This window comes from Chiloscyllium plagiosum, chromosome 7 (genome assembly GCF_004010195.1).
Source record: "Chiloscyllium plagiosum isolate BGI_BamShark_2017 chromosome 7, ASM401019v2, whole genome shotgun sequence".
Classification (NCBI taxonomy): domain Eukaryota; kingdom Metazoa; phylum Chordata; class Chondrichthyes; order Orectolobiformes; family Hemiscylliidae; genus Chiloscyllium; species Chiloscyllium plagiosum.
Window position 1 is genome coordinate 19,478,226 of NC_057716.1, and position 14,255 is coordinate 19,492,480.

Consider the following 14,255-nt stretch of genomic DNA (forward strand, 5'->3'; position numbering starts at 1 on the left):
GGTGGGCGGGGCGGAGCGGCGCGGCGGGTGTGTGTATGCGCGCGCGGGGCGGGTGTGGCGTTTCCGGGGTCACTCGGTGTGTCGTTGCTTCCGGGTCAGCTGGAGGGCGCACTCTCACCATGGGGACGGGCTCGGAGCTGCCGGACACCCGGAGCTGGAAGGTCGAGGGGACCCCGCTGGAACTGGTGCAGGAGAGGTTGCGGAGACGGGGCCTGAGCGACCCGTGGGCCCGGTGGGTGAAGTGGGGCTCGGGGCTGTGGGAGTTGAAAGCCCATAAATGGTGCTGGGAGCTTAAAAATGACATGACACCAGGTTATAGTCCCACAGGTTTATTTGAAAGTACTATATTTGATGCTGTAATGGTAGTGCAGTGGTAGCCGTGACTGGTAATTGTGAATTGTTGTTAAAATTCCCGCTGGTTCACCCAGGTCCCCTTCAGGAGGAGAAACCTTCCATCCCTGACCCCTCACCCCTGATGTTCCAGCTGTGCTTCAGCTGCCCTCCGAAATGGCTGGAGACAAAAACAATCTGCAGATGCTGGAATCCAAGGCAGACAAGCAGGAGGTTGGTAGAACACGGTGAGCCAGGCAGCATCAGGAGTTGGAGAAGCCAATGTGTAGCCCTTCTTTACAAACAGATTCACAGGCACCATGTCCTGCTGGTCTTGCCTCCCGTGAGAGTAATCTGCCCCCCCCCCCCCCCGACTTGGCTCGCTGGGGCAGCACTTTCACCCCTGAATCAGAGGAAAGAAAAAAAGTCCTTGCAACTCCCTATTTCCAATCTCAATGTCCACTGCACTGTCTTCCAGATGTGGTGTTAGGCTGAAGCCTTATTTGTCTCATTGTAGAAATATAAAATACTGTATCCCCCAAGGCACTATTTTAAAAGAGAGCAATCCACCCTGTCTTGGCCAATGTTTAGCCCTCAACAACCATTGAGAAAAATAACAGATTCTGATGGTTTAATTGCTGTAGTGGGGTTTTTTGTTGTGTATAATCTGGCAGTCATGTGTACGTTACAACAGGAGCTACAATTCAAATTTATTTCATTGGCTGTGAAGTGTTTTGGCACTGCCTGAACTGCTCTGTGCCAGTGTTTATATTTTACCCAAGTGTCCTCCCACACAATGTTATTCTCACCCCATTATCCGTCTTTCCATTCCTTTCTTGTGCTTATCTAGCTTCTCCTTAAATACCTCATCCTTTCCCTTTGAAACTGGGTTCCACATTCTTACTGCTCTCTTGGTAAAGATGTTACTCATTAATTCTCTTTTGGATTGATTAGTGGGGTGGCTCCAGTCAGAGGTCCTCTGCTCGCCAGTTCCTTTTCATTTTTTTTTCTCATCTTTATAGCTTTTCTCACCAGCACTGCTCCCCCTCACTCCCTGCAAACTTTTCACTGCCCCGCCTTGCCCTACCTGGAGAGTGGAGTCAAGGGAGATGGGTCATGGCCAGAACCCGGGAGGGAGCAGAGCACATAGGCTGAGACAATTGGCAGCAGAGTGAGCACATGTCAAGTCCTGCGGCAGAGCAAGTGGGCTGATTCTGGAGGGATGGCAGAGCAGGCTGTAGCTAGAGTGGTAGCAGAATGGGCACGGCCCAGGCCAGTCCTGGAAGGAGGCTGGCACGTGGAGGCACTGTGGCCGCTTGTTCTGGGGCCAGCTGGCACAGATTCATGTTGGAGAGGAACTGGAGCTTAAGTACTTTATGGTCACTTTCTATTATCATTCTGGACTTTTATAGCTCTGTTCCCATGCTCACCTTTTTTTTAAACTCTGTAACAATACTTAAAGTATATGTACTTTGTACCTAAGATGATGTTGAGAGGCAACTTCACAAACTTTTCACTGCAGTCATTCTATTCTGTTCTTCTCTTCATATTTCTTAGTTTGGGTCTTCTCCACAGCTAATCAATTAAAATCTTAAAAACATCTTACTTTGATTTTTACCAGTGGTTATTACCCCCTTTTTGGTAGAATCTTGCAAATCTCTTTTTCAGACTCTCCAGTGCGTCTGTGCCCTTATAACGTGGAGAGCAGAAATCTCTACAGTGGCTTTGTGTAATCTGGTTGAGGTTCCAATGAAGTTTAGCATACATTCTCTGCTTTTCAATCTTTTTTGGATTCTTTCACAGGATTTGGATATTGTGGGCGAGGCCAGCATTTATTATCCCTCTTTAATTGCTCTGGCAGAAGGTGGTAGAGAATATCCTTGCTGCAATACTTGGGATGTAGATGCATTCTTAATGCTGTAAGGACTGGAGGTTTGGGATTTTGACCCAGTGACAGTGAAGGAATGGCAATATATTGCAAGTCAGAATGATGAGTGACTTGCTGATGGTGGTGTTCTTGTGTGTCTGCTGCTCTTGTCCCTTTAGATGGTAGAGGTTGTGGATTTGAAAAATGTCAAGAGAATCTTGGTGAGTTGCTGCAGTGCTGCTGCTGTGCTTCGGGAGTGGAGAGTATAAATAGATATTGTGGGTGGTGCCAACTGGGGTTCTTTTATTCTGTCAGGTGTTCATGTTTCTAGATTATGATTGACTATAATAATATTGAACTTTTATTTGGAAATTTTTCAGTCAGTCAGGGTGCTGATTACTGAGCTGCTGTGAGCAGTTGTTGATGTTTCTATTCCTGGCAGCATGTAATGACCAGCTCTGGTTGCTGATTCACTGCTGGCTTGAGAGGACTGAGAATTTCATTTTGCCTCTTGCCAGGCAAGCTGGTGAATTTCTAACCCATGAATGAATTCACCAGCTCATTCTGGTGTCTCACCCAGGTCAGTCTTGACCAACCATTATCAGTTAGTCTTGACCTCACTCAAAATTTAAGCTTTAAACATGGCATTGCTGCAACAGTCATCAGCACATGGAACTCCAAATGATTTTCCCTCTTCGAGCTGAGGCCGTTTGGCCAGTTTTTCATTCCTAATACCAGCTAACCCAGCAGAGCCCATGGAGAGCTTTGGCTTTGATACTCAGGAGTTCCGTGGGCACAGATGTGGATTTATTATTGTCTGTCCCCCCGTTGGAAATGAACAGAGCAACTTTGTACATGTGTGAATTATGAAAGCTTGGAAGTTGTTTTTTTTTTAAAATAATTTCATGTTCTCGTTGCTGGCAAGGTCAACTTTTGTTGCTCATCCCTAATTTCTCTTGAACTGAGGAGCTTGCTAGGCCATTTTAGAGGACAGTGAATTACAATGCCATTGGACTGGAACCAGACCAGAGAAGCACTGCAGATTTACTTCCCTAAAGGGCAATGATGAACCAAATGGGCTTTTAGTGACTGTCAGTGATAGTTGTTACAATTAGTAGTCCAGTGACATTAGACTACACCTCTCTCTCTCTCACTCTCTCACCCACTCACCCACTCAATTTTTACTACTTTATGGCAGGATGTGGAAGTCTTACAATCTAAAATCAGAAAAGACAGAAGCCATCCTAGCTAAATCATTAAATGTTTGAGATAAAATCTCTCCAGTAGTGGTGACTCCTAGAACAGATTCCTGTCAGATTAGTGTTATTGGCAGAGGCAGGTCTCTGCAAGTCCAGCTATTTGATAATCACTTTGCTAATCATTCCCTGGGTGTTAGAACGTGTGACCATAACAAAGTGGCTTATGTTGCTGCTGTCCCTGACTGCTCACAAACCACTTTGGCCCTGAAGTTAGAAAGCAAGATTGAGTCACCAGTTGACAACCCGAAGCGGCAGATTCAAACCACTATAAATGCCGGAGGAAACATCACAGAAGCGCTTCACAGGAGGCTCCCAAGCACTGAGGATGTCACCTAGACAGGGGACGAAACGTCTGCAACACAAGTTCCCAGCTTGGCGAACAGAACCACAACAACTTTGACAAGTGATCTAATTTTAGTTCAAAATTTTAAAAGGATGTTCTTAAGTTCTCTGCCTGAAGGCAGATTTGACCCACAAAGTCACCATCTCTGCCATGAGTGGAGGAAGGAGGCAGGTCCTGAATTCACCCCCATCAGAACAGGAATCAAACTCCATTTCACTAGCACAACCATCCGGCTTTCTGAGCAAAGTGGAGTCAGTGCAGCTGTGGCAAGATGCACATTTACATGTTGTAGGCTGGAGCTAATGACAACCATGGTTGAGGCTCCAATTTCTTTCCATCCCATGACCAACTAGGTTCACCTCCCAGTCTTACTACCTACCATTGGCATGTGTTGGAAGGATTTGTGGGTTGGTACTCATCGTAACTGGCCACGTTATCGGCTCCCCTTTCTTGACAATCTAATCCTGGGGTGGGAATACAAACTGGTAGCTTCTGGTTCAGGCAGGGACAAGACTGCTGGGATTCCATGGAGTTGACCAGGCAAAACTGTTCCTTGTGGAAATTGAAATGAGCGCTCTACTTCATTTAGGAGTGAAACCAGTAAGTATATTATCATAATCTCAAAGTGTGTAAACTTGGAGCTCATTCCTCAAAAAAAAATTAATTGAAATTGGAGGAGAAAGATTGCTTTTGTGTGTAAAATGATCAAAAGAAAAAAGTTTGTGGAGTTAAGTACAGATTAGGCATGTTCTGATTGAGACTGTTGAACCATTCAGTCAGTAGAATCGCTGCTTCCTGCTCCATATATTTTATATAGATCTGTAAACATGATAGCCACCAAGCTGTTCTATTCTATCTCTAGTCTCTAACTCCATTCCTCTCCAATCTGACTGTGTCTGAACCAGACCATTTGCAATCTTTCTTTCCCCATCCTCTCCTCTCCAAATGCAGAGCCCTCATGATTGTCCCTCTCCCTCCTGCAACTTCCAGTGAGGTGGATTGTTGCCAGTTCAGACAAATCTGTCATTTGCTTTTTTTATTGACATTCCTTGCCTTGTACTGGTTCAAAACCCTGCAATCCCACTCGAATGCCATGTGAGAAATTTGCCTTCAGTTAATACGAGAGACCTGACCATCAGTTGTTCAAAGTACACATGACTGCTTTGTGAACTATGCCAGAATTAACAGTTCACATCCAATCTTAAGACCATTTTCTTTGTTGTCTTTTCTAACAGTAATGAAGCCTGGCGGTTCAACGGAGGCTTTCGTAAACCTATCACCTTCACCAATGTCTTTTCTCGAGGCTTCAAATGGGGATTTGCAGCATTTGTTGTGGCTTTGGGTGTTGAGTATGCACTATTTTCTCCCAAGAAAAACGGAGGACATCACTAATGAATGAAGACTGAAGACTTTGAAATTATGTACAACTCTCTATCTCTCCTTTCCAGTCAGTGAGCTGTAACCAATGTATGAAACAAGAAGCAAATGTCTTTACAGAATAAAATAATTAATTGAATCAGCACTTATGCTCAGTCATGTTCCTTTTGAAGTCTTTTCACCATTGATATCAGCTCCTATTATCTGTTTTCACCTGGTGACTGCCCTATACTTGTTTCGTGTGTTCTTTTTGTTGATTGAGAAGCATGTGACGTTTTCTCTGGTGCGCACACTTACGAGTTATCTTTGGCGCGTTCCTATTTCTCATTTGCCTGCTGCTTCTTGGAGACATCATCAAAAAATAATTCAGGATCCATAATAGGAAGTCTTATCACTTTTTTCTTGATTTTTTCACTGTGCCGTCAGGCTGCTTGTTTAATGTCCAGTATTGGATAAGGTACAAGCACCTCCAGTGAAACATTGGGAAGCCTTGTGGCCATTGCCTCAAGGTGTCTTTGAATCACAAAATATCAAGTAATTACAAAGGCCAATGAAAATATTGGCTTTTATTGCAATGAGGATGGAGTATAACAGTGGGAAAGTTTTGCCCCAGCTGTACATGTATAGTTTTGGTCTCATTAAGGAATAATACTTGCATAGCAGACTGTTCAAAGAATAATTAGTTTGGGGTTGCCTTATGAGAAAGGTTGATTGGGTTGGGCCTGTACTGTTTGGAGCTGAGAAGAATGAAAAAGTGATATTTTTGAAACATAAGATTCTGAGAGGGTAGATGCTGCAAGGATATTTGTGGAGGGAATCTATAACTGGGGGCATGGATTAAAAATAAAGGGTCTCCCATTTAGGAGACAGATGAGGAATTTATTTTCTTGGAGGCTGGGTTGTCTTCTCTCCAGAGAGTATCATTCAGGACTCTGGGTTATTAGTCCAGTAACACAATAAGTTTGCTACTGTGCCTGAAACAAAAGCAGTAAAATTCTGAGCTGGCAGCATCTGTATGAGAAAGCAGAGTTAAAGTTTTGATTTTGACCACTCTTCAGAACCAATCTCTTTTTTTTCAGATCTCCAGCATCTTTGCATTATGTTACAGTACCTGCTGAGCTCTCCATGTTATGTGGAGGTGAGGGGCATGACTTGGTATTTGAAGAGTCTATGTTGGAGGGGATGAGGTGTAAAGGGGCAGGAAGGATGAGGATGTGAAGGTTGGGAATATATAAAGGGATGGGGGGTATATGAGGGATGTGGATATAGGGGTGGTGGGGGTATATGAGGGATGTGGATACAGGAGGTTTGGAGATATATAAGGGTGAGGGTATATGAAAGATGGGGAGGGAAGAGAACATATGATGGATGGATGATGGTATATAAGGGAAGGGGATGTGGGTACAGGAGGATTGGGATTATGTGAGATGAGAATGCTGATACAGGAGGGTTGGGAATATAGAAGGGATAAAGGTATATGAGGGAAGAGGATGTGGATACAGAAGGGTTGGGGATATATAAAGGGATTGGGGTATATGAGGGAAGGGGATGTGGATAGAGGAGGATTGGAGTTATGAGAGATGGGAATGCAGATACAGGAGGGTTGGGGAAATAGGGATGAGTGAAGGGGATGTGGATACAGGAGGGTTGGGAGTATATAAAGGATGGAGATGTGCTATACACTGCATGTGGACGGGAATTCTGTGTGGGAAGACAGGGAGTAAGTGGGCCATGGTGTTTAGGAAATACCCCAATGAAGACCGTTCCGAGGGAGAGGAGATGTTTTTACGATGTTCCTGCGCTCCGTTCAGACAGTCCGCCCGCCCAGAGCCTGTGGTCAGAGAGCGGCGGGGGGGAGCCGGCTCCCGGCCCCGGCCCCTGCCCTGATCATAACGCGATGCTTTCACTTTCACTTTCTCCAGGGGACGAGAACAGGTGATCGGGGCAGGTCGGTGTGTGAGGCCCGGAATCCGGCCCGCGATTAACCACTACCGCAGGAGGAGGGCCTGAGCCTGGGCCTGGGCCCGGGGTTGGAACTGGAACAGAGGCCGGGGACTGGGCCTGGGCCCAGGGCTGGAGGAAAGCCTGGGGTTGGGCTGGAGCAGAGATCAGGGCCTGGAGCTGGAGGAGAGGCTGGATGTTTGGAAACCCCACCCCCACACCAGGAGATGGTATTTGTAGGAGATGACGAAGTTAAATTGATCAAGGTGTTGATGGTTAGAACTTGTGGCAGAGCACAGAGGATGACACCATAAAGTTAGAGTGTCAGGGAAAGGAGGTGGATGGTGATACAGCACAGAATAGAGGGGGTGAAAGGCCTCCTCCATACCTGGCAACACTGGAATCAGATCAGTAGCAATGAAAGCAACGAGGAGAGTATAGTTTAAGATTACACTGACATCCCAAAGGGACAAATGGCCTAGGATGCGAGACAGTTGGTCTCGGAGACATGTCAGCCTTTAGACCTGTTGATTTTCTTTGTGCTGTTTCTCTAGTGACATTGTTTATTTTCAGTTTCTCCCTCTTGCCCCTTGATTTTCTACTATTGTTGGGATGCTGTCTTCAGCTGCTTCATCAGCGAATTTCCCTCCATTGTAAGATCAAAAGTGGGAATGTCTGCCCATGATTGCATAATGTTTAGCACCATTCAAGACTTCTGAAATACTGAAGCAGTACACGATCAAATGCAGCACAAACTAGGCAAGATTCTGGTTTTGGGATGAAAAGTTGCAAATAACATTTGAAATAGATAAGTGCCAGGCAATGACCATTTCCAGCGAGAGAATCTAACAGTTGTCCCTTGACATTGACACCCCCACTACCAAGTTCCTGTGTGTTACCATTCCAGAAATTGAAGAATCAGTGCTGGGTCCACCGCTTTTTGTCATTTATATAAATGATTTGGATGTGGATATAGTAGGTTTGCAGATGACACCAAAATTAGAGGTGTAGTGGACAACAAAGAAGGTTACCTCAGAGTGCAATGGAATTTTGATTAGATAGGCCAATGGGCTGAGAAGTGGCAGATGGAATTTAAGTTAGATAAATTCATTCTGGAAAGGCAAATCAGGGCAGGACTTATACATTTAAGGGTAAATTCCTGGGGAGTGTTGCTGAACAAAGACATCTTGAGGTAGAGGTTCATAGTTTCTTGAAACTGGAGTCGCAGGTAGATACGATAGTGAAGAAACCGTTTGGTATGCTTGTCTTTATTGGTCAGAGCATTGAGTATAGGAGTTAGGAGATCATATTGTGCCTGTGCAGAACATTGGTTAGACCACTTTTAGAATATTGTGTACAGTTCTGGTCTACTTCCTATCGGAAGGATGTTGTGAAACTTGAAAGGGTTCAGAAAAGATTTACAAGGATGGTGCAGGGTTGGAGGGTTTGAGTATAGGGCGAGGCTGAATAGGCTGGGGCTGTTTTACCTGGGGGTCAGAGGTTGAGCGGTAACCTTATAGACGTTTATAAAGTCATGAGGGGCATGGATAGGGCAAATAGACAAGGTCTTTTCTCAGGGGTGGGGGAGTCCAGAACTGGAGGCCAAAAGTTTAGAGCAATAGGGGAAAGATATAAAAGAGACCTAAAGGGCAACTTTTTAATGCAGAGGGTGGTGCATGTATGGAATGAGTTGCCAGAGGAAGTGATGGAGGCTAGTACAATAACAACATTTAAAAGGTATCTAGATGGGCATACGAATAGGAAGGGTTTAGAGGGATGTGGGCCAAGTGCTGGCAAATGGAACTAGATTAAATTAGGATATCTGGTCGGCATGGACTGAAGAGTCTGTTTCCATGCCATACATTTCTATGACTCTGTATAAGTACTGTGGCTACAAGAGCAGGTCAGAGGCTAGGAATCTTACAGTGAGCTACTTACCTCCTGATTCTCAGAAGCCGATCCACCATCTACAAGGCATAAGTTAGAAACATGATGCAATATTCCCCACTTGTCTGGACGACTGAAGCTCCAACTCAAGCTTGACCCCATCTAGGACAAGCAGCCTGCTTAATTGGCACCACGTTCACAAAAATCCATTCCATTCACCAGCAACGCTCAGTAGCAGTAGTGTGCACCATCTACAAGATGTACTGCAGAAATCTACCAAGACTCCTTGGACAACACTTGAAAAACCTACAGCCACTACCATCTAGAAGGAGAAGTGCAGCAGATATATGGGAACACATCTTTGCATGTTCCCCTCCAGGCCATTCATCATCCTGATTTGGAAATATATTGCCATTCCTTTATTGTCGTGGGGTCACAGCCCTTGAATTTCTTCCGTTATGACATGGATCAAATCCTACAGGACAAGGACTGCAGGGGTTCAGGAAGGCGGCTCACCACCAAATTCTCAAGGCAACTTGGAATGAGCTGTAAATGGTGGCCCAGCTAGCAACACCTACACCTTGTGAATTAATTAAAAAAACTCTTTGATTGTCTTCTACTATGAAGACATATAGTTTACTTGTTATGAAGGAGGAGGCTTATGGCAATGGATTTAGATGAGAAATGTAGGAAGAAGCTTGAGTGGAGCCATAAACATTGGCATCACTGGTTCGACCAAACAGTAGAGTCACAGCTAGATAGGATAATGAAGAAGGTGTTTGGTATGCTTTCTTTTATTGGTCAGAGTATTGAGTACAGAAGTTGGGAGGTCATGTTGCGGCTGTACAGGACATTGGTTAGGCCACTTAGAGTATTGCATGCAATTCTGGTCTTCCTATCAGAAAGATGTTGTGAAACTTGAAAGGGTTCAGAAAAGATTTGCAAGGATGTTGCCAGGGTTGGAGGGTTTGAGCAATAGAAAGAGGCTAAATAGGTTGGGGCTGTTTTCCCTTGGAATGTTGGAGGTTGAGGGGTGATCTTATAGAGGTTTACAAAATTATGAGGGGCATGGATAGGACAAATAGACAAAGTGTTTTCTCTGGAGTGGGCGAGTCCAGAACTAGAGGGGTATAGGTTTAGGGTGAGAGGGGAAAGATATAAAAGAGACCTAAGGGGCAACTTTTTCTCACAGAGGGTGGTACGTGTATGGAATGAGCTGCCAGAGGAAGTGGTGGAGGCTGGTACAATTGCAACATTTAAAAGGCATTTGGATGGGTATAAGAATAAGAAGGGTTTGGAGGGTGCTGGCAGGTGGGACTAGATGGGTTGGGATATCTGGTCAGCATGGACAGTTTGGACCGAAGGATCTGTTTCCATGTACATCTCTATGACTCTAATTGGCCTATTGGTGCCATGTATCTGTGCCATGTATCTGTCTACTGTTAATTATCTTGGGAGGCTGGGGTTCACGCGATGAGGATGGTAAGCATATGTTGCATAGAATGGGTTTAAGAAGACAGCAGAGAAATGGGAAATTTCAATTGCCAGAGTCTAAAATGTGTATGTCCCAATAGTGCAGAGACTACAAGGTGAGCAGTGAGGTTGTGAACACCCTGGACCTTCCACACCATAGGCTTTCCCCACACTGCTCCCAGCAGTATAAACTGGTTGAGTAAAATCTCTTTGTTCTCCAGGCAATGGTTTCCCTTTGAACTGAGTATCAGACCCAAGATAGGTGGACCTACAATTTGTAGCAGATTCAAATGTGCAATGTCAGAGAAGACGCTGTCACAGAAGTAGTGCGTCATTGAGAGTCCTTGAGCAGAGTGCAGTTAAACGTCAATACCAACAAGAAGTAGGGCAGCTGTAGGTTTGTCATAGTTCTGAGGAATGAGCTGAGATCAATTACTGAGTTATTGCTGAGAAAGCTGTTAGTGAGAGGAGGAGGAGCTGGGATAGATTTAAAATTGTAACAGAAAGGATAACCACACATGAATATTGATGGGGATAAAACAAACCATCACCAAAATGGATAAATGAGGAAAATCTAACTGTTTAAAAGTTAAGAACAAAACAGGAATGCTGTTATAGTGATAAGGATATTACATTGAAATACAAATTGCGATGAATAGTAGGCCATTTTGCCTCATGGCCTCCTCCAGTTTTCAGTAAAGTCTTGGTTGATCAGATTATGACTTCAACCCCAGTTTCATGCCCCGTTGATAACCTTAGATTCTGGACTAACAAGGGAGTCACTCTACCTCTGCATTAAAAGTATTCAATAACTCTGTCTTTACTGTTCTGTAGGAATGTTCTCACTAGGGAGAGACGAGCTTTGGGAGAGGGGTAAGCATTTACTGAATCAGGGCAGAGGAAATTTGGGAGGAACGGAGATGTGGAGAAGTGTAGGGAGTTAGCACATATTAGATTAGATTGAAGCAATACAAAATAGAGGGAAGGGAGAAAGATCGAACTGAACAATAGAACATGGTTAAGTATTAATTAAATTTTAACTGTCTAATTTAGGACATGGTAAAGATTTCTCCACAGTGTCTGCATCAAGCACTCCCAGGGCAAAAGGTGTGGGAGTTAGGTGCACGGTTAAGCTTGCTCTGTAATGTCCATTAAATAGTCTAACCTAGAATCAAAAATCTTAATGAAGAGTATGGAAACATTTATGTATCCCCTTGCTAATGTTCTCCACCTTTGTTGCTCTCACTGGCTGGAGTCTGTGGCCATCATTCAACCTGCTGTACGTCACTCCAAATGACCATTATTCCTGACTGTGCTTCAGCAGTGTACGTCGGTCTGAAATGTGAGTGAAGCTTTGATAAGCTAGATGGCTGTGGGCTGTTGATATTGAACTGCAACCATGACTGAGAGGAGATGAGCAAGAACAAGTTTAGAATGGAACCTACGACATTTCTCTTAAATCTAGAGTTGGTTGTACAACACTTGCACAACATTTTGGTGTGTTCTAAACCAAAAAGCATTAGTGATTAATTCATATTTTTCTCCTTGTTTAGATCTTTGTCAGAGTTTCGTTTTGTGCTGGAAAAGAGAAGTCAATGGCGTCACCAGACATGAGGTCACAGTACAATGTTATAGGCTGGGGAAATCGCAGTTTTCTGTAAGGAATTCTTGGGGCTGCTTCCTTCAATATTCAACAATATGTTCAAGCAAAATACTATGGATATCAGACGACTGGCATTGCAAATAGCTGATAAACTGTCGAAGGATGAAAGTGCCACCTTAGTGTTTTTGTGCCTTGATATTCTGAAAGATTATTTAAATATTGGGGAAGTGAAAGAGCTGTTTGAGATACTGTCCAAACGGAACCTGCTGAGGATTGAGCTCCTAAGTGAACTGCTTTATCGAATAAAGAGGTTTGATGTTCTGAAAGGATTGAAAGTTGACGTGAAGTGTTTGGAGAGACATTTGAACAGTGGTAAAGGATACGTATCTTCATACAGGTAAAATCAATCTCTGTGTAATGGGATGGGAGTATGAATTGCCTGTGATGGAAGTTTGGCTTCTCCAGTTCTTGCTCCCCAGATTTAGCAGACAACATTTGGTAACAACTGAATGAAGCAATTTTTTGGCTTTAATCCATGACAGGGTGTAATAAATAACACCTCATAAATCAGCATTGTAGCAAATCTTATTCCCCAGGCTATGGTACTAAAATGACCTTTTATGTTTTGGCATCTCAATGTCACCTTGTGTCAGCGGTGGGGCCTAAAATGTTATTAATGTTTTTGTTTGATGGAGCATGGGACCAATTTGAGGGTCAGTCATTTCGTGGGAGCAGAAATTGGCCATTCAGCCCTTTGAACTTTTTCTACCATTCATTTAAACCATGGCTGATCTGTGTCTTAATACTTTCGACCTGCCTTAGTTCCTTATTCTTTATTTCTCTTGGTGAAGTTGATTCCCAGCTTTAAAAGCCATTTTGGAAAATGCATTCCAGGTTTCTGCTACCCTTCATGTCAAGACGTGCTTCCCCTGAACACCCTGGCTCTAGTTTTAACGTTTTTCCCCATTGCTCTGGATTTTCCCACCAAAGGAAATATCTTCTGTTTCTGTCTGTACTGTATTAACTCACAGAAATGTGGAAACTCAAGGCAGCAGTAGGCCATTCAGTCCTTCAATCCTGCATCTGCCGTTCAGTATACTCATGGATGCTTCTCTATCTGAATGCAATTTTCCTGCTTTCTCCTCATATGCCTCGATGTCTTTAAAATCTTTTCAAAATTCTCTTGAATATATTCAGTGACTTGGCCTCCGCAACTCTGTGTGGTAGTGAATTCCACAGGTTCACCACTGTTTGCACCCTCATCTCAGTCTTAAATGATCTGTCCTGAGACTTAGTCCCCCAGTACTAGGTTCCCCATAATGGGAAATCATCTTCCCTGCATCTCGTCTATCTAGTGTTTTAGAATTTTATCCAAATTTCACGTTTCAATTATCTAAGTTTCAATCAAATCCCATTTCTCCCTTTAAAAAGTTTAGTGATTCCAGGCCCAGTAAATCCAATCTCTCCATATGGGACAGACCTACCATCCCTTATATCAGATGGGTGAACCTCTGCTGCACTTTCTCTATGACAAGTATATCTTTCCGGAGGTAGGAAGATCAAAACTGCATGCAGTACTCCCGGGTGTGGTCTCACTAAGGCCCTGCTATAAGACACCTGTACTTCTGAACTTAACTCTGCTTGCAGTGTAGGCTAATCTACCATTTGCCTTTGTATTTGCTTGCTGTACCTGTCTGTTTACTTTCATTGACTGGTATACGAGGAGAATCAGATCCCTTTGTATATCCACATTTCCCAACATATCATTTAAATAATATTCTTCCTTTCTACTTTACACACTGAAATGTATAACTTCACATTTAGCTACATTATACTGCAAATTTATAGCTATATATTGTGAATAGTTGGAACTTAAGTACTGATCCTTGAAATATCCTACTAGTCACTGCCTGTCACTCAGAAAAATAACCATTTATTCCCACTATCTGTTTCCCGTCTGTCAACCAATTTCTTGTTGTGGTTCTGTTCGCCGAGCTGGAAGTCTTTGTTGCAAACGTTTCGTCCCCTGGCTAGGCGACATCATCAGTGCTTGGGAGCCTCCTGCGAAGCGCTTCTTTGATGTTTCCTCCGGTGTTTATAGTGGTCTCACAAACCAACAGCCATGCTCAGACAACAACTCACCAGAACGAAGGAACCGATACCCAACATGAGCAA

At 43.9% G+C, this 14,255-nt stretch overlaps 2 protein-coding genes across 2 annotated transcripts in view; both read left to right on the top strand.

The window, feature by feature from the left end:
* The first annotated feature begins 60 nt into the window (after positions 1–60).
* Positions 61–5,321, top strand: ndufb3 (NADH:ubiquinone oxidoreductase subunit B3). The gene is made up of 2 exons (XM_043693177.1): positions 61–232; positions 5,035–5,321. Exons 1-2 carry the CDS (start codon positions 120–122, stop codon positions 5,189–5,191), a joined length of 270 nt encoding a protein of 89 aa, XP_043549112.1. The 5' UTR covers positions 61–119; the 3' UTR covers positions 5,192–5,321.
* Positions 5,322–6,877: 1,556 nt separating this feature from the next.
* Positions 6,878–14,255, top strand: part of LOC122551903 — a 66,882-nt gene continuing 59,504 nt past the window's right edge. The window contains exons 1-2 of the mRNA XM_043694471.1: positions 6,878–7,347; positions 12,031–12,477. Coding sequence (XP_043550406.1) covers positions 12,176–12,477 — 302 coding nt within the window. The 5' untranslated portion in view covers positions 6,878–7,347; positions 12,031–12,175. The remainder of the gene's footprint in view (positions 7,348–12,030; positions 12,478–14,255) is intronic.

Excerpts from the sequence above, each read along its gene's own strand:
- ndufb3 (XM_043693177.1), top strand. The coding sequence starts at position 120 with ATGGGGACGGGCTCGGAGCTGCCGGACACCCGGAGCTGGAAGGTCGAG. Across the intron at positions 233-5,034 it reads CTGAGCGACCCGTGGGCCCG|TAATGAAGCCTGGCGGTTCA; the intron begins GTGGGTGAAGTG and ends CTTTTCTAACAG.